Below are 18,333 nucleotides of genomic sequence, written 5' to 3' on the forward strand. Positions count from 1 at the left end.
AGGGAGAGAAATGTGGAAAAGAAAAAAAAAGAGCATGCTACAGAACCTCTTTAAGCTTTCTTCCTCTGCTATTAAAGCTGCTTGTGCTCTTTCAAATATAAAGGGCCTTTACACAGGGTGTCTTTTGTCAAGTTTGGCAAAATTCCCGTTCCTTACTGTGGCACTTCTTACTGGGTCCTGTCTATATGAATGCATTACTGCATTTAGTAAGCTAAATTATGGTAAGCAATTTGCAGTAGACTGCTGTCAGCCATGTACAGTGCTACAAAAGAAAAAAGAGAAGGAGAGAAAGTAGCTATTTAGCCCGTAGCCAAGTAGACCTATGAAGAAATGTGAAGTGTGCTGTGGTCTGATGTGCCTGGAGCTTTTGGCAGCCATCCCAGCTCAGTTTTGGTTCTGGCTGGGTGTTCTTCGTATGTTCCCTTTCTCTTTACCGCCTTTGCAGCAGGGTGAGTAAGAGTGCCTCTTTGTGAAGACAGCAGTCCCATTGAGTAGGTTTGTCATTTAAAATGGACACCTTTACCCCAGCAGTACAAGTCCCCTGTCACTCAGAAACAGCTTGTTATACGTAGATGTAGCATGGAATTCTTTTTGTCTGTAAAGCCCCACTTAGCCTTTCACGTGGTTGTCTGTCCCAAATGCTATAGTCATCAATTCAAGCTGTTGAAGATATGGCTAATGAGGCCTGCCCAGTGGCTTGTCACAACAGATGATGACAATCCCAGGAGTAAGTCTTCGTTGAGTCCTGTGGGTGTGCAGGCAACATCTTGGAGGTCTTCAAAGACAACATGATGTCCCCGTAAGAGTTTTTTGAAGTCTAGAGTGTTGCCAAGTTGCACTCTTGGCTTTCTCATTCTGCTCTTGCAAATACTTGCTCCTACTTTTGTCCTTGTCCTTTGCACCTTTGTGGAAAGCCATTATATAGGCCAGTGATTTCTGAGCAGTGGGCTGTGTTCCTTGCTGTGGTGGCTGTTTGCAAGCTGTCTGCTCACATGGGCTGGTTGCTGTCATCCTCCTTGCCATGTGAGGGAAGCAGAGCAGATGGGACCCTTTGCTCTCTTGGTCTTACTGGATGTGTGTTTGGCAAACGCGAACAGATGGTGATGACTGCTTTGTTGAGAAGAAACAAGAGTACCTCTTAGATTTACTTAGCTAAACTCTCATTACTAAAGAAAAAAAATGTTTCCAAAGAGTGGAAGCAATAAATTGCTTTTTTAACCATCTTAAAAACAAAATGAAGCCAAAACCCCCAAACTCTTCTCTTTCAGCTGCTTTTCTGAAGTTTTTTTCTAGGTGATTTAATAAAAAAAAACCAAAAAACAAAAAACAAAAACCAAAAACAAATTACATGCAGCAAGGTAGAATTTTCTTTGCAAGTCCAACAGGTTACCACCATTTAAGAAAACTTCATGCCTGAGGATGATTTTATCCCTGCTGCATTCTCACATACTCACTTTGAGCGGGCTTTTGGGCAACTCTTTCTTTCTATTTCTGTGCTGAACAGAAGGTTCGAATTCCTGAAAACTTTTGGTCAAAATCCCTTGAAATTGGGAGCGTGGAAACTAGTCAGTATCTTCTCTTCCAGCCTTCCCTTAGGTAAAGCTGTAACCTTCCCAGGTAAAGCTGTTACGTAACATAGATGAATATATTTGCTATTTGTATGCTGAAATTATTAAATACCTGTGTTGAAGCAAAATGTCTATTCTAGGAGGGAGATGAAAAACTGGTACAATGGCACATGCTTCTTAGGCAAATTAGAATAATATAGTAGCTAAAATGCTGACCTGCATTGTAATAAAGGACAGTAACTTGGCCCTAACGGTCCCCAAGTTCAGCCTCCTCATGCAGAGGGTCTATTTGTGGTTGTAGTACTGCAGGTTCTGATTTTTCTAATTAAAACTAAAAGATGGTGGTAAGACAGGGAATGAGATCTGTATTCTGCCTGTGAGGTGATTGATTTGCCATCTTCTTCTTCTGAAGTTTGGCCAGCAGTCTCTGCAGAATGAGTTCTACATTTATGTCTCTTGCAGTTTGTTTTCTTCACTATGAAGAGAATTTTTATACTGAAGTGAAATGTTGGCTTCCTATTAAGTGTTACAAGAATCTTGCCTTGATTTTGCTAGGAGCACCCATTTTCTTGTCAAAATGAAATTCTTTACTCTTTCCTCACATGGTGCATCAGGAGGCAAAATATTCCTTCATGTTCTCAGGTTATACTTCAGTGTGTGGGTCTTTCTCTGTCCCTTTTCTACCGTTCATATTGCACTGAAAAAAATCATTAGAAGCTGAGAATTTATTACAGGAGAAGGATGAAAAGTTGAGGCCATCTTCCTGCAAAGTGCAGTGTACAAGATCACTTACTCCAGTGAGGTCCTGAGCAGGTTCACTGAACTGTCTCAAAGCATACAAGGATTTTGAGTTATTTAGTGGGTTTAATTTTAAAAATTATTATTAATGCATATCCAAGTATTAGTCACCATATTTTAAATAGTTTGCAGTGAAGTGGATGTCCTGGATTTTGGTGGGGGGTGCGGGTGTAATTAATCTCCTTGACAATTGAAAAGCAAACTCTCCAAATAATCTAGTTCAAAAGAAACACATTAAATATAAAGAGAAAGGCTAAGGTAGGCTAAGGTGGCAATTTTTGCATCTGAAAGATCATGGTCATAAGCATGATTTTTGTGATGAGGCAGATGCCATGGACACAGTGGTGGTCTTGCCCCTAACTTTAGGGCTTTTCAGGCCTTCCAGGTCAAATACTATCACGTAGCACCATGCCAAAAATGATCAGATATGTACAATAATGATTAATTCTTGCGCTGGTGAACTCATGCTGCACTTGGAAGCAGGTCAGAAAAAAGTGGACTGTAAAAGCAGTTCCCTGAAGTGCAGTGGTAGTAATTCACTCAGCGCTGGTGGTGGCACACCAACATCTATGTAGAAGGCTAGATTTGATCTCCAGACATAAGGTCTTCCTTCTTTTTCTAAAGAAAGTGAAAAAAGAAGTGCCCTTGAAGACAAATGGTCCTCTTCTATATCTAACCAAATAGGAAATACTGTCCAGGCTTTTGGGGAGAATCTTATTTAACCTAGTCTACCAAAGTTCATGCTTTTAAACAACAGGTATGTCTTGTTCACTTAGTCACGTAAAACACATGGCATGATAGATTATTAGCTGTGGACAATACAAACATAGAAGAGAATCCATGAGCCTAATCTAAGGAAGAAATTCTGTATAGACTTGTATCCCACCACACTAAATGCCTGGTGTTTCATGGATGGGGTTGCCTACCTGAAGGAGGGCCTTCGGCCAGAAAAATCTTAAAGTAACTGATTTAACTAACTCCTTATTTTTTTCATTCTTTTTCTCCCTTCCTTTCTGTCTTTTCTGTGTGCCACTGAAATATTTTTCTTCTCTGTTCATTTAAAACCTAGATGTCATCAAATACTTCCCAGTTGTCAAGTCCTGAGCTAGTAAAGCTCTGTGGGAAGTCTGCACTCTTCCAGTTGGCAAGAGTAGAGTTATACCCATCAGCATCACAATGGGAAGATGTGTATATCTTTTCTCAAAAAACTATGAATTGTGTGAGGTTTTCCCTGGTGTCAAGTCTGGTATTTCCAGAAGCATAAATTAGTAAATACTGAAATAGCAAGATAATTAGACAATGGCAGTGGCCCTACGGACCCAGCTTTTCCTTATACACTTGTCAGTGCACAGTTTCTCAGAGACCACACAGAAAAAGTTATGCTTCTTTTTAGAAAAAATAGCCTTATGACTAGAATGAAAACAATGCTCAGGACAATAGCAAAGACAAGAGACAACAGCATTCTTCTAAATGAGGAGCTGGATACCAGGATTCAAAAAGTAAAGCATTGGTTGTAAGGACTGGAATGTGTATTGGAATTGGGGACTAAAAATAAGAAAAGTAAACTTTGAGATCATCAGGAATCTGTATGAAGAGAGTTGGAAGTTGAAGCACTGTATCAAGTTCTGAAATTGACAGCTGTCAGCACTGATCAAAAATACTAGGTTAGGTTTCCCAAGTCCTAGAAATTCTCTGTGAGTCTTAAATACAATCCTGTAGAGGGTCTCCTCTTTGATACGGATTAATCACTCAAAAACCTTTGAGATTTGGTGTGCAAATACTATTCTTGATGATTGAAAGATGAAGATACATGCTGTATTCAGGTAAATAAAGGTCAAAAAGGTAAATAAGTAGCACCTTACTCGTACAGGGGTTTTGCCTCCCCCCCCTTCTTTTTCTCTTTTCTTCAAAATCACGTCCTATTTCAGTGAGAAAAATGATTCTCTGGGTCTCATCTAGTGGCATCCAGCCATGTATTCTTGCTCAAGGAAAAACTGTCAGAGATTGGAAACACTGAAATAAAAGTATTTCATGCCTTGTTCCATATATAGTAATGCTACTGTCTCACTTTATAGGAACTTACATGCATGGAAGAAAACCTGCCTTACCCTACAGACAGTCCCTCACAGTAGCAAGGGTTTCTGTGTGCTACGTTGTCAGCAGTGCTTATGCAAGGGTGATTACACCTAATGGTGATCAGTGATCCATAAGGGCATTTGGCTATTGCAGCCCTGGGACAGCAAAAAGGCTGGTAATATTTAGTCAGAGACACCAGAAGTTTTTGAAGTGTCCTCTTGCAGGACAACAGCATGTTTTGAGTAGGGCTGTTCTGGAGTAAGGCTGCTGCTGAGTGCAGCTTCACTTTTGGAAGTCAGCATTCAAAGTTATGATGTGACTGCAAAGCTTGTGAACCCCTCATTTGAGGGTTCACAGATGCTTGTCCACAGGAGTGCAGAGTTTGTACTGCAGCTCACAGAAAAAGAGAAGCTGGCAGTGTGATGTCTGCCTGTTGGACACCTTTCTGTGATCTCTCAGCGATTGCTCAGATTCCCACAAGCCTAATTTAATATACAAAATGAATGTTAAAAGCTCTGATTCAAACTGAGAAAAGCATGGCACATGTGCTAAGCACATCCTGCTTGTTGCTGACTCTTGTAGGACTTTTTTTTTCTTTCCAGTTTTGAAGATACCTGGTGTCTGTAATGTTGGACTGCAGTTGGATAAATTAAATGTGAGAGATTCAGCTTAAGTTTTCAGATAGCAATTCAGGACCTGGTTTGGAGCATCCCAAATAAACTGTGTTCATTATCACCTCGAGGGTGTCTTAGGATTGCAAGATCATTTGGAAAACACGTGTGCCGTGCCACTGTAACTCCAAACTGCACATGCTCTGCACTGGAGGGGACCAGACTGCTGTTTCCGTGCTGCTGGCATGGTTTGGCGCGTGGGAGCCTGTCTGCTTCAGCACATCACACTGCTCTGCTCCTCCTTCATCTCTCTGCTACGGGGATTAACCAATTTTATCATCCCTCCCTCCACTCCCCCTTCCCTATGCCTTCCTTTTTGATATTTCACAGCATTTCACAGATGGTGAAGAAATCAAACGCAGAAGTGGGTTAGAAATTCTCAGAATTTTTTAGAAAATAACTTAAGTTTCTAAAATGGTTGGAGCAGCCGCTCTGCAGTCTGAAGCCTGGGAGGCCGGTGCTAATCAGCTCTGCTCAGTTTCTTGCTGTGCCTAAATGCATGGTTTGTCGTTAGCCTTCAGCGCGGAGGCAGGGGAGTGCAGGGAGGCAGTGGTGGGGCTGTGCGTCACCTCCACAAGGCAAGGAGGCCACTTGGAGACTTGAGCTGTAATGGTCAGAGCTTGGGAGATGCTGTGAAGAGCTGCAGCTTCCAGAGGCAGCATCATTAACCCTTTTTGTTTATTGTCTCTGTGGCAATGATGGGTTGATTTCTGCAAAATTGACTTTTTTGGCCCGTGTTGGTTCAGAACAATGGAAACTGTAGTTCGGGGGGATAGGGGGAGCTAAAAGGTTGTAAACACTTTAGTTCCCTAATCTCTAGAACCCCAGTTCTGCATCAAATGTCCAACTGAGCCTTCAGAAACACCACCAGTTGGTTTGCCTGCTGGTGCAGATTGGTATTTAGCTGCTGACATCTGTTCATGTGTGAGAGAGCAAGTGCTTCAGCTCATTCTGCTCTTCAAGGGGAGTCCTGACAAGAAGATCCCCAAATCTGCAAATACCCTTTGATGTCTGGTGGTTTTATGTACCGGAGCAATGGTGGAACGTGGTTTTATTTGTAACAGCATGCACAGGTCTGTGCTGCTTTTTCAATATATAATCTTATGAATGAATTCTGGGAAGAGAGAGGAAATAATCCATTCAAAAGTTGTCTGGTAAACATAAAAGAATAATGCTGGTAATGTTTTTCTTTTCTCCCCCTCTGGTTTTTTTTCTTTAGATTTCTTCAAATACATCACATTCAGTTCCTTCTGATTTAACAAAGCAGTGTGGAGCATCAGCGTTATTTCAGCTGGCAGAGGTAGTATCAAAACACTGGTGACTAATTACCACAGGTGCAGTGGGGCGGAGAAGTTAATGATGGTGACTGCCGAAGTCTGGAAGGCAGAACAGTGCTACACTTATAATTACACTGTTGCTTATGGAAGCATAAATTACTGTGGCTTGGGTGCCACAAGTGAAGATTTCCCTAGATTAACCATCAGGTTGGAGGCTTCTGAGAGTCTGGGCTGCAGCTGAGATGAAGTACCAGTCCCTGGTGGCAAAATTTCACCATTGAAATTGTTTAAATGCTTTGGTTTAGGGTTTGGGGTTTTGACTGGTTTGGCTGGGGGGCTGAAGATGTTGAGAGAGGGCTGGGTTAGTCTGTTACTCGATTAGGGTATTACCTTTACAAATTCCTGTTAAAGATCATTAGTTGCTTTCATTTACTTTTACTTTTCATGCCTATTGTTATTTAAAGTGGTCGATAACCTCTGTTGAAACTCTGCTGTGATACGCTCAGCAGATCCTCCTTTTGGGAACAGTTAAAAGCAATGGCTGCGTGTTGAAATATTGTACTTCCTTTGCTTCTAAGCTTTTTGTAAATTGCAAGTTTATTTAGAACTCACAATACAGAAGTCACTTCTTTGTAGCCACATCTACAGCCCTCTGTGCTATTGGCTTGTGCAGAAGAAGCAAACATATAAAGAAAAAAACAAATACCATTGGTGAGGGGTGTGTGTATTGAGTTGGAAAAATATTATCACTGGCCAGTGAGCTGCATTTTAAAGATTTACCTTTAACTTTTGAAAATCACAGGCTGCGTTTACATTGCAGTGCAGTAAAAAAGTCACACAAGTACCTTGAAGTACCAGGAACCCATCTCAGCATAGTTGTGGGGTTCTCCTCTGCATAATTTAACCTCCTTCCTAATAGACACTGTGCTGTCCGGTCTCCAGTTTTTCCAGTGCTCAACCTAGCTTGACCTGAACCAGATCAGGTGTTTCTACCCTGTGCAGCAAGCATTTAAGAAGTTTACAGTGTTATGCTCATACATATGTTGGTGTAGGAAATATTTTTAGTTTGCAAGAAAATAATGCCCTGCCGATTTGAGAAGTCTAAAATTAACCTAAATAGAACCCAGTGATCTGAGGGCACATCCGTACTGACTGCATGGCCCATGGGCTGAGCTGTGGGATAGGGAAACTCCTGATGTCTGGTTTAAAGCAAGCCTCTTCCGTCTGTTTTTGCTCCAAGTGGCTGTTCGGTTGGCATTTGTTTTAAAAACAAAATAGCAGTAGGAATTCAGCTGAGGGGCGTTGAGAGGGAGACTATGAAGAAGGCAGTATGTCTTCCCAATGGCAACTGCTTTGTGCTGTGAAGGACTATCATAGCAGAGTCAGCGTAGCTTGCAGGTGATTCAAAACTCAGAGGATCTCCCAAGTCAGTGCTGCAGGAACATGGCAGTTTGAAGGCCCTTTTTATAGCCCTCTTTTTAATCTCGCTGTTCCTCAGACAGTGTGAGGGTTTTGGTTTCCATTAACGTTATCTCCAGGAGGAGATAACCATGGCAACAACTGCTGCTTTGCAGTTCCTTGCAAAGTAAGTCTGTGACATGAGAAGAAAGATTTGGAAGGCTTTTTTACTACCTTCCAAACGATTTTGCACATTCAAGTAGAAGAAAATGATTACTGAGATTCAATTAACCTCTTTCACCCTTTCCTTCAAGGCCACTTGGAAAATGGAGGAAAGAATTACGTATAGGGATGCTTGGGAGTTAAAGGGGTATGGATGTGAGATTTCAAGTAACTTGTCTGTGACAATACTGAGAGATAATGTATTGTTCCATTTAGGATATCCTGAAAATCTAGCTAGCAGTGGGTTTCCAGGTTCCTTTTAGGCACTTGAATGATCATGGAAACACCACTGAGATAGTTGGAGTCTTTTTCTATTAGGGAAGTAGAACCCACCAGCCTTATTCTAGCACTTGGCCATCAGCACATTGCATCAGTTTCAGTAGGGCTTCAGTGTGTTTTTCAGTACTGTCCTTCAGCATAGTTTGCTTTCCTGACCTAAGATGCCAGAGAGATTCCCTGTGTACTGTTCCCTTTAATGTTGGTAAGTAACGCTAACAGTTGGTGTTTGTTTCATGGGACTGTTTTTAAACTTGTTCTAGATGTGCCTTGCTTCAGAAGGAGTAAAAGTGAAAGAACCTGGGAAAACAAAAGTGGAAGCACCAGAAGATGCGGGAGGGGAAGTTCTGAAGGAAATGGAAGTAGAACTGGAGAAAGCGATAAAAGACTCCTGTAAAGGAAAAATAGAACAATTAGAGATCAAAAGAATGCAAAACCGGGATGACACAAAAGCTGAGGAATCAGAAACTGCAAAATGCGGAGATTTTACTAGTCTCGCAATGGAGAACAGTCCTTTTGAGAGAAATGATAACACAAAGGATCACATGTGCTGTTCTCCAGAGCTTTCAATAGCTGACATGAATATCTTCGGGCTAAAGCCTGAAAAGATCAAGAAGAAAAAGAAAAAAAATAAGCTGGACCGGCACACAAGTGAGAAATCCACCCCCAAGAAACCCTGTAAAAAGCGGCAGTCCTCCGAGTCGGACATTGAGAGTGTCATGTATACGATTGAAGCCGTTGCGAAGGGGGACTGGGGTGCTGAGAGACTCGCGGATACTCCCCGCAAAAAACCCCGCCCTGTGTCAAATGTGAAGGAAAGCATGTTGGATACAAAATCACCAAAGAAAAAAGTGAAGTCAAAAGACAAGAAAACATCAAAGGAGAAACCCACGGAGACCACCAAAGAGTCAAAGCCTCCCGATTTCCTTAGTATTGCAGCCAGCAAGGAAGAACCGTGTGAGGCTTCTGATAACATTAAAGTGGAACCACTGACCCCAACAGAGGAGGTGGTACCCCAAAGCTTACCAGAACAGGTCAAAACTGAGGACAGTGACTGTGTTAAAAAGATAGAAACCTGTGGCTCCAGGAAATCAGAGAGATCTTGCAAAGGTGCTCTTTATAAAACTCTGGTGTCAGAGGGCATGCTCACATCTCTGCGTGCTAACGTGGACAGAGGTGGGTGGCTTTGAGTGTTTTATTTACAGCATGAACCGCAAAAGCCCGCCTGGAGTGGGAGGAAAAGCAAAAGTCTGTGTTTGAAGTTGGAGTTTGATCAACGTGTGATGGGAATGCTGTTTCTGGTCACCCAAGATGCTGGGGGCAGGTGGAGGGGAAGGACTTTGTGGTCCAGGGCAGGCCTTCTGGAGTCCTGACGTCTCTGTTCCTGCTTACCTCCCAAACTCTTAACCTCTCCCTTTTTGTCTTTCATGGCCTGTGATGTAGCTTTTTGACTGAAGGCTTTGTTGTTTAATTTGTCAGCCTGCTGATAGATGTATGCAGGACATGTGTGGTATGCAACCCCGAAAAAATAGCTTGTTTCTATATAAACAACTTGTGGTTGTGAGCCATAGGTCTTGGTCCTACACGAGGCAAATGGGTTGTGCTTTTGGTTTGGTTGGTTTCCTGTAGGTGGTGAGCAAAAACCCTTTACCTTGTGGAAGGATAAATTTGAGATGATTTCTGGAAGCTTTCAGTGGGATGTCTTGAAATGTAATTTCCCAATTAGTAGATGTGTAATTAGAACAGTCAGAAAAGATGTTTGTAGTTCAAGAAGGTTTTTTACTGTATATCTACTTAGCTTTTTCTTCTCCTTTATACCTTGAGAGATCCTGATGTTTGAGGTGGGGGGGGGGAGGAGAAGAATAGTTGCCAATATCATTATTATCTGGTTTAAAATAAATAAATAAATGTTTTGTAACCCCTTCAAAACATTCAAGCACCATAGGTTGCCATACTGAATGGGTACCCAAGTTCGTTCTTGAGCCACTTTGTTCTGGCACATTTTTCTAAAGATGAGAAACAATTTTCTGCCTTCATCCCAGGAAAAAGAAGCTCAGGAAAAGGCAACTCCTCAGATCATGAAGGATGCTGGAGTGAAGAAAACTGGGCTTTTTCCCAAAGTGGGACGAGTGGGAACAAAAAACTGAAAAGGCCTAGGCCAAAGGAAGAGTTTGTTTTTGGGTAAGTTGCAATCTAACACTGTTCAAAGTTTTAGTTAGGCCAGCCTGGAAGCGTAAGAATGAATCCTCCTCACTGCAGCTGAATGATCTGCATGCAGCACCCAAATAATCACAATTAGGCAGAATTCTTGAAAATTACAAACCCTGCTGGGCTGAATCATGCTCTAGATACGCATTGTTCGTATAGCAAAGTAATTCCTTTGAGATCTTCCCTGGTTTACACTACTGTAAGCAGATTTGAATGATATTTGCTCACTTTAGGAGGGTGGGGGAAACAAAGGTGCAGTATTTACCCATTCAGGAGATGGTGAAGAGGGTTGCTTACATTTTCAGAGCACTTCGAAAGCAGTATTTAAACTTCTCTGTAGGTGTTAAATCATCATAAACAGAATTAGACTAGAAAGAACAGATCTCTGCCTGCTTGGAGAGATTGATTATAGAGGAAGAATAAACAATGTTCTAATAGTAGCAAATAATTATGATAAATATATCATTTTTCCATTGTAAAGAAAATTTATTTAAACCATTCATGTACACAGGGAATAAATTAAATATATCAGAAGAATAATTAATGATTACAAATGCATTAAAATTTAGCACACAGAATTACTTTTCCTAGTACATGAATAACAGTTTTCGTCAGAGTATTACAGATTTATTTAACTACAGGCGTAGTTGTTAAATCTGCTTAACCATTCATACTTACTGCAAGTTCTTGAATACTTCCAATTATCTAAATTCAGAGGATGAAAATGAATTACAAATGAGTAGATTTTTCACACTTCATGCTTAAAATCGTAATGTTTCTGTTGTGCAGGCTTGTGGTAGCCTTTTTTATAACCTAGTCTATGTGAAATTTAGTTGCAGCTCAATTTACAGCAAAAATATTAAATTTATTAAAATCTCCAAGTCTTACTTGCTTGAAATAGTCAAGAAAAAAAAAACTCATGGAACACTTCTTGTATTTTCATTGTATACAAGTTCTGTAAATATTCTTTTAATTTAAATTGAAAGATTGAAAACTTTTCACACATAATGGTGTGAAAACTGAGTATCTCTCCTAGCCAAAAAATAATGTGTTTATAAATTATTTATTCAGAATAGCTCAGAAAATTGTGTAAATAATTCAGTTGACAAATGCTGTGCTACCATCATTAGCTGGCTGAATGGGGAAAATACAATCTTGCTTCTTGATTAAGTCATGTCATCACTATTTGATAGTGATTAAATGGTGTTAATCAACACTATTTAGTGAACTCTGTGAAGGCAGAATCAGTGATTTGCAGAGGAGCGTAAGTGCTATAGGTATCCGTTACCCCTGTTCATTGCACTGTGTGATCTTCTGGCTACTTGAAGAGCCATTTTTACCTCTACCTGCTCCTCTTAACTTTTCCTTCTCCCTTTAGCATCACCTTTCTGCCTCATTTCTTTGTCCCTGTAGTTGGGGTGGGGGTGATCACACCTTTGGAATTAATGTCTTTCTCCCTGTGTCCTCTTACCTTCTCCATCAGTAGTTGCCCACTCTTCCCTGATGGCCCTTGTCAGGTGTGCTTGACATGCACAGCCGCTCCTTTGCCAAGCAATGCTCTGCCTCCGTGTATCTCCTGGCAGGACTAGTCTGTGCAGTATGAAGACCTCAGCTCAGCTACATGTGTCAAACCAGGCTCATGAGATGCTCTGAACATTCATGACAATGTGAATTTTTTTTTTCACTAATTAATACTGAGATAGTGAGGGGGGCACTCTGCACTGCCCCCATGTCACGCCAGCTAGAAATTACTAGCCAGGATGGCAGCTCCTCTGCTTTCAGGGTTGGACCTTCCTAATTAGCCCTTCATATGCCCTTGGGGCAAGTGGCAACAGGCAGTGGGAGAAGAGCTGGAGCAGAGGATGGAATTGCATGAGAGTTGTCAGGACACAAAATCAGCTTGTTTTGTGGTTGTCACGGAACATCCACATGGAAGAGGAAGGTAGCAGTACCAAACACCACTAATCTCAGGTATCTGTGTGGTTTCAAAGCAAAACAAACCATGCCAACCACAAACAAACAAACAAAAAAACCCACAAACCAACCCCGTCATGCACATAGTCTGCCAAGAGCCAAGGCTCTATTTTAAGGTAGAAGATTGCTTACTGAAAGAACTAATGACTACAGAGATAAAATGAGGTATCATTCTGTCTACCAAAGCTTTCAGAATGCAGTTTGTTTGAAGTGCTGCTTCAGAAAGCAGAGAGAAATGCCATGTTTCTCGTGATACTTCGAAGTGTACAGTGTGTAAGGGCCATCCCTCTAACAGTTATAACAACTTTTGTCAAGTTCAGGTTTTCCATAGCAAACAGAATAAAAGACTAGTAGCAAATGTCGCCATTCCCCTGTCATTGATGGTGCTATTTATAATCTGCCTAGCTGTGCACACTGCCTTTTATTACAACACAGTTCCTTCCTATGCTCCTGCCTGGCTGCAAAAATTTGCTGGAACAAAAAAAAATTTGCTTATGCAAGCCAGTGTAGTCGTTACAGCCAGAAATTCCATGCCATTCTGTTTGAGTGGTTTGTTTTCATCTGGCTATTAGGAACAACGGTACCCTGTCTATGGATTTCTTGAGCTGTAGGTGATCCAGTTACAGTCGATCAGTTTGGGTTGAAGTATGAGGGATGTTGGGTTTCATGAAAGCATGAGCTAGTTGCATTTTTCGTCTTGCAACAATGAAATATGAGGGGAGAAAATATAACCCCCCCGAACAAATACAAAGCTGATTGCCACCCCAAAGCATCTGGCTTTAGAATATCCCCAGGAGATTGAATAGTTTGACATTTTTCTTCTGGTTTGAATTGTTGTTTTCATTCCCGTGTAAGGACTTTTATATGAAGTTATTTTATTGGTTTGGTTATTTGTTGTGGTTTTATTGTCTTTTTTCATTCCCCTCACAGAACAGACAAATCTCCTTTATGAGTCTGTGTAGCAATCAGAGCTAAATGTCACCAGTATGACATTGATTTATTTTTTCTAATTTTAATATATGCAACCAATGTAATCAGTTTGTACTGAGTTACAAAAGCAGAAGCTAGAGTGTACATTCTCATCCCAAAGTTGGATTAATATATACTAGTTTGATGTTTACAGTGTGTGTGCGCTTACCTCTTTCCCCTTTTTAGCTTAGCAAAGTTGGAAGAAGAATTTGAAAAGAAATTCAACAGCCTCCCTCAATACAGTCCTATTACCTTTGACAGGAAAAATTCATCTGTTCCAAGAAAAAAGAGGAAGGTTGGAAGTGGCTCATCCGAACATCCAAAATCCAACAAAGGTAAATTACCATGTGCAATAGATTCTGAAGCAACAGCAGTGCTGTGACAAGCACAGGAATTATACATTCTTACTTTACTGCTATATGTGGAAAGCATGAATTAAAGGCAAAAAGTGCTCGCACTGAAGTTAGCTGGTTCTCACCTGGGTTAGTTTTCAGGGTGTAGTCATGATTTTCACACAGAGTAGAACTAGTTGGAGTTTGTGCATGAAATATAGTTCTCATAGCAAACTAATTTATCAAATAAGGTGAATATTTGTGAAGTAAGTGAATTTGACAAGTTTTTCGAGGAGAAAATGAGGGGAAAATGGCAGATGATCAGAAGGTCACATTTTGACATTTTTCAAAGCATAGTTTTTTGCTAGTTTGCATTTCACTGTAATTTTAGGCTCGTCAAATTAAAGCATGATACCAGAGCTCTCTGAATGAAACATTTTGATTTTTCATCAAGATTTTAACCACCATAAGCTTGGAGCAAAAGTGTCCTGACATGATAGAGAAAGTTAGTGAACAGGACAGCCAGTTCCATACCCAGCTCTGTTTCTGAGGCTCTTGGGGGAACTCATGACACATTTGGCTGTTTTATATACAACCAACCTGTGACACAGAGGTGGTAGAGAAGTGAGAATGTCGTAGGGAAAACTACTTTTAGACTGTGGCAGAAATACTGATGTATACATCCAGTACAGAAGCAGCACAAAATGAAGGAATGACGTACCAGTAATTCTACAAGACAAAAGGATGCTCAAAAGAACCCTCATTATGCACAGTTCACAATGTGAAGCTGGTTTCCTTTTCTGCTACTGTGGTAGTTTCACTGACTGGCAGGATTTCAGATCTAATATGGCTGTTTTAGCCAGGTGACCCTGGATTAGATCTATGCCTTTTGATTGCCTCACAAATAATCACATTATAGTATGCAGGACTGAGCAGCTGTTCTTTTCTAGTGCATGCCAATTTTGGTATTGATTTTTGTATTTATATAATTAGATGTGGAACAGTCACTTTTGCAAAATTAGGCTTGTGCTAATACCAAATGAGTTCTGACTTCAGATACCTTTCATGTTTTTTTATGGTATGTATTCTTCTTCAGTGAGCGTGAATGAATTGCTTTACAGTATGACAATACAATGGTTAATTAAGCAACATCTGTTGGGAACAAGATCTCCTAATCTCCCGTGATCTGGCAGTTGAAGTTGTTGTAGCAGCTCTTTGGGTTTCTTGCTGCAGTATTTACCTGTTCAAGTGTCTGTATTTCTACGGATCTTACAGGCCCTACATTCTTTGGGAATGGTACACTAGAATGGTGCCTCAGTCAGGTATCCCAGAACTGCATTCTTCTTTTGGCTAGGTTTGTATGCAAGAGCTTAATTTTTATCTTTGTTTCCATCACTTGAAAAGCTTTGGAATATATTTGGCCATGTCTCAAGGGAAGGTCAGAAACATAACTGCAGGCAGGTTCCAAGCCTGATATAAGTCGTTTTGGCACAGCCCTGCAGAGGAGGCCATGAGCATTTGCCTCTAGCTAACAACAAGGGCTCTTCAAAATAAGCCAACTGATTTTGCACTGGAGCAGATGGTGGAAAAGTTCATGTGACTGTTTACCAACGGAGTTGTGGGGTTGCAACAAGCAGCCCCAGGGCAGCAATATCTGATAGCGACATGCTGTTTCTGATAGTGAACATCTCCTGGCAGCCCTGAACTAAATCCAGATGGAGCTAGTGATACCTGCTCCTAATTTCAGTAAATGTTGAATTCACTCAAGTTAGCTGGGCAAGCTGTTAGCTTGTGTCAGTCGTTCCAGTTCCTTCGAGAGTGAAGTTCAGCTCTCAGGAGGTAGCCGAAAAGATTTCAGACATACAATTTTTCTTTTGGAAAAGAAAGATTGCTAAAAAGTAAATATTCCATGGCAGTGGGTCAATTTTAATTTGGTTTCATTTGTAGGATGTTTAAAATTAGGATGTGAGATGTGGATTTGAAATGATCAGAACCAAATTACCTACAAGCAAGCTTACTAGCTTAGTAGGGAGACTGTTCCAGCTGCGCCAAACATTCATTAAGCTGAATCCTCAGTTTAATTTGTGGTGTACTGACAGGCCATTCAGCCTCGTCATGCTCTTGGCTTGCCTGTGAACTGTGATGAGTCCAAAGACAGTTAGAGAATACTGACCTCCAAAGGTGTTACACATACTAGGCTTCTGCAAGTACTGCAGGAAATGAAAATATTCTTCAAAATGATGCAGTTTGGAATGGTTCTGGGTTTTTTTAATTTTCATTGGGTTTTACACCACCAGATTTAAAAAAAAAAAAAAAAAGAAATCTTATTTTTTCAATGTGATGAGCATGAACCATGAAGGGTCAATGTAGTCTTATGCGTGTGATCATGTTGGGATGTAGGAGAATACATTGCCCTGCATTAACTGTGTCATGCGGAGTTTTTGCTGCTTTGCTCTTCCTTGGGGTTGTCTCTGTCTGTGACGTAATTTGAAGAAATACCCATCACAAATAGTGCCTTCTAGTGATTGGGGCCTCTGGGTGTTTCCAAACAACAGATAATAATCACTAGGTAGGTTTAGTAAACACTTTAAAATCACTCACTGCTTTTTCTGAATGAGCATATGCAGGATCACAGACTTCCAGGCACTCTCAGTTCTCAAAGACTTAATTTTTGCAGTCTACAGATCAGTGCCTGCTGAAATATATTTACAATCTGGAAAACAGGTTGGAGTGCTGCACACTAAAACTGCCCCAGGATGTTAGGTCAATAAAAATGGGAAATACTTTTGTTCGTTGGTTTGGGGTTTTTTTCCCTCACCCACATCTAGGGCTGTATCCCTTAATATGTTTTATTTTGGAGTAACTGGTGCCAGATTGATTTTCTGTCAAATATCATTAACCTATGTGTACAAGAGGCCTGATCTACTAAGTAACTCAGCCAAGATTGTCAGGAAATTTTCCTACTTCTAAGTGGAAATTGAGTGAGTCAGTGCTACATTGACTACTCCCATTGTGCTTGTCATATCCAGTCCTCACTTCAGCCAGTTCCTTTCATGTAAAACCACGTGAAGTAGCTTGTAACACAGAAGCTGTTTCAAATCCACATGTATAAGCGAAAATTTGAACTTTCTTAAATGAGAGACAGTTTTTTCCCCAGAGCTTTCCAAATCATGCAAATCCTGCTCCCACTGAAAGTAATGGGGGTCTTTCTTCAGTGGGAGCAGGATTGAGCAAGCCTCAATGCTTTGGCAAGTTCTACCTCAAGCATTTTGAACTGGGAGTGTGCATTTACAATAATAATGTCACAAAATGGCTGCAGAACACAGCTATACTGAATTAGTGCAGATGGCCTGCTCCGACATTTGCTGGAGCTGTGACTGATTTCTTTTTTTTTTCCTTCTTTCCAATGGCATATGTGCCAAAACATCCCACCACACAGAAGTCATCAGTCTGCAGTGAGTCACTAATGCAGTTTTGTATGCAAAAATGAGCAACAGGCATAGTCATTATTTCTGCCTTGTGCTGTGAAGAAATGCTCACTTATGCACTAAGCACTTCACTAAAGCTTTCATTTTGGGAAGGCAAGGAGAGGAATGCATAGTGTGCTTTTATTTGGGAAAGGGTTTGTCTAGAGTTATTTTTCTGTCTGTGGCCTCTAGGACTAGAAAAGCATCAGCTTAAAACGGATGCTGCTTTATGGCATTCCTCTCAGTCTTTAGCTCGGGGTTTTTTTGGCTTGGTTCAAAGCATTCAGATGCCTGGAGATCACATGCCATAATGTTCCAAAGATCGTGACCTGAAAATACAGCCTTTTCCTCCTGAGAGTTGCAGAAATGCACAGACAAATCTGCTTGTCCTGGTTTTCTTACGATCAGGTTGAAGTGTTCTCTGTTTGATCTGGCCCTTTAAAATAGGGAACTTTGTGAGAGCAGAGGGAGCATGTGCCCAGGAATATGGAGGAAATGTAGTTATGGTTCATTATGTATGGTGGGTTCATTTTCTTGCCTGCTACTTCACCAAGCAGCTGTCACTGGCTGTAGCAAGTTATTCCCAGGAGGAAATCCCTACCGCCCTCAGCGAGCACAATGGACAAGCCAGGGATTAGCAGGTGGTTAAATCCTGTGGCAACTGCTAAAGTGCTAGAAAAAGGAAGAGCCATAGAGTATTTCCAATAGAAAATGATGAGCAGGAGAAAAGGACTTCACTTTGCACTTGCAGGTGGCTCTATAGCATTAGCAAGTGAACTAACATTAAAAGGTTTTTTAGCTTTTTATTAGGAAATCACATGCAGGGTCCCCTGCCTAATAGCAAGCCTTGTAGGTTAGTTAGGTGTTTCAGGCACAGATTTTCTCTGGATTGAATGCTGACAAGTGGCATTTGTTCACAGTCTTTGTTCACTTGCCTCCTGTGCCCATTAAACAGGTGTAGCTCAGCCATCCATCCTGTAAACTCCTGCATGGGTCAGTGTGCCTAAACTATGCCCCAGGGTCACCTGCTAGTGAGAGCCTGGAAAAGGGGTATGAACTCTATCCCAGCCAAAACCAGCACATGATGTCAGGAATGC

At 41.0% G+C, this 18,333-nt stretch overlaps 1 protein-coding gene across 1 annotated transcript in view; it reads left to right on the forward strand.

The window, feature by feature from the left end:
* The window catches only part of BBX (bobby sox homolog (Drosophila)), a 56,064-nt gene that overhangs the window by 23,187 nt on the left and 14,544 nt on the right, over window positions 1–18,333 (forward strand). Inside the window, 4 exon segments of the mRNA XM_010015297.1 lie at window positions 3,436–3,516; window positions 8,550–9,462; window positions 10,329–10,467; window positions 13,624–13,772. Coding sequence (XP_010013599.1) covers window positions 3,436–3,516; window positions 8,550–9,462; window positions 10,329–10,467; window positions 13,624–13,772 — 1,282 coding nt within the window.

This window comes from Nestor notabilis, unplaced genomic scaffold (assembly GCF_000696875.1).
Source record: "Nestor notabilis isolate BGI_N333 unplaced genomic scaffold, ASM69687v1 scaffold8780, whole genome shotgun sequence".
Taxonomy (NCBI): Eukaryota; Metazoa; Chordata; class Aves; order Psittaciformes; family Psittacidae; genus Nestor; species Nestor notabilis.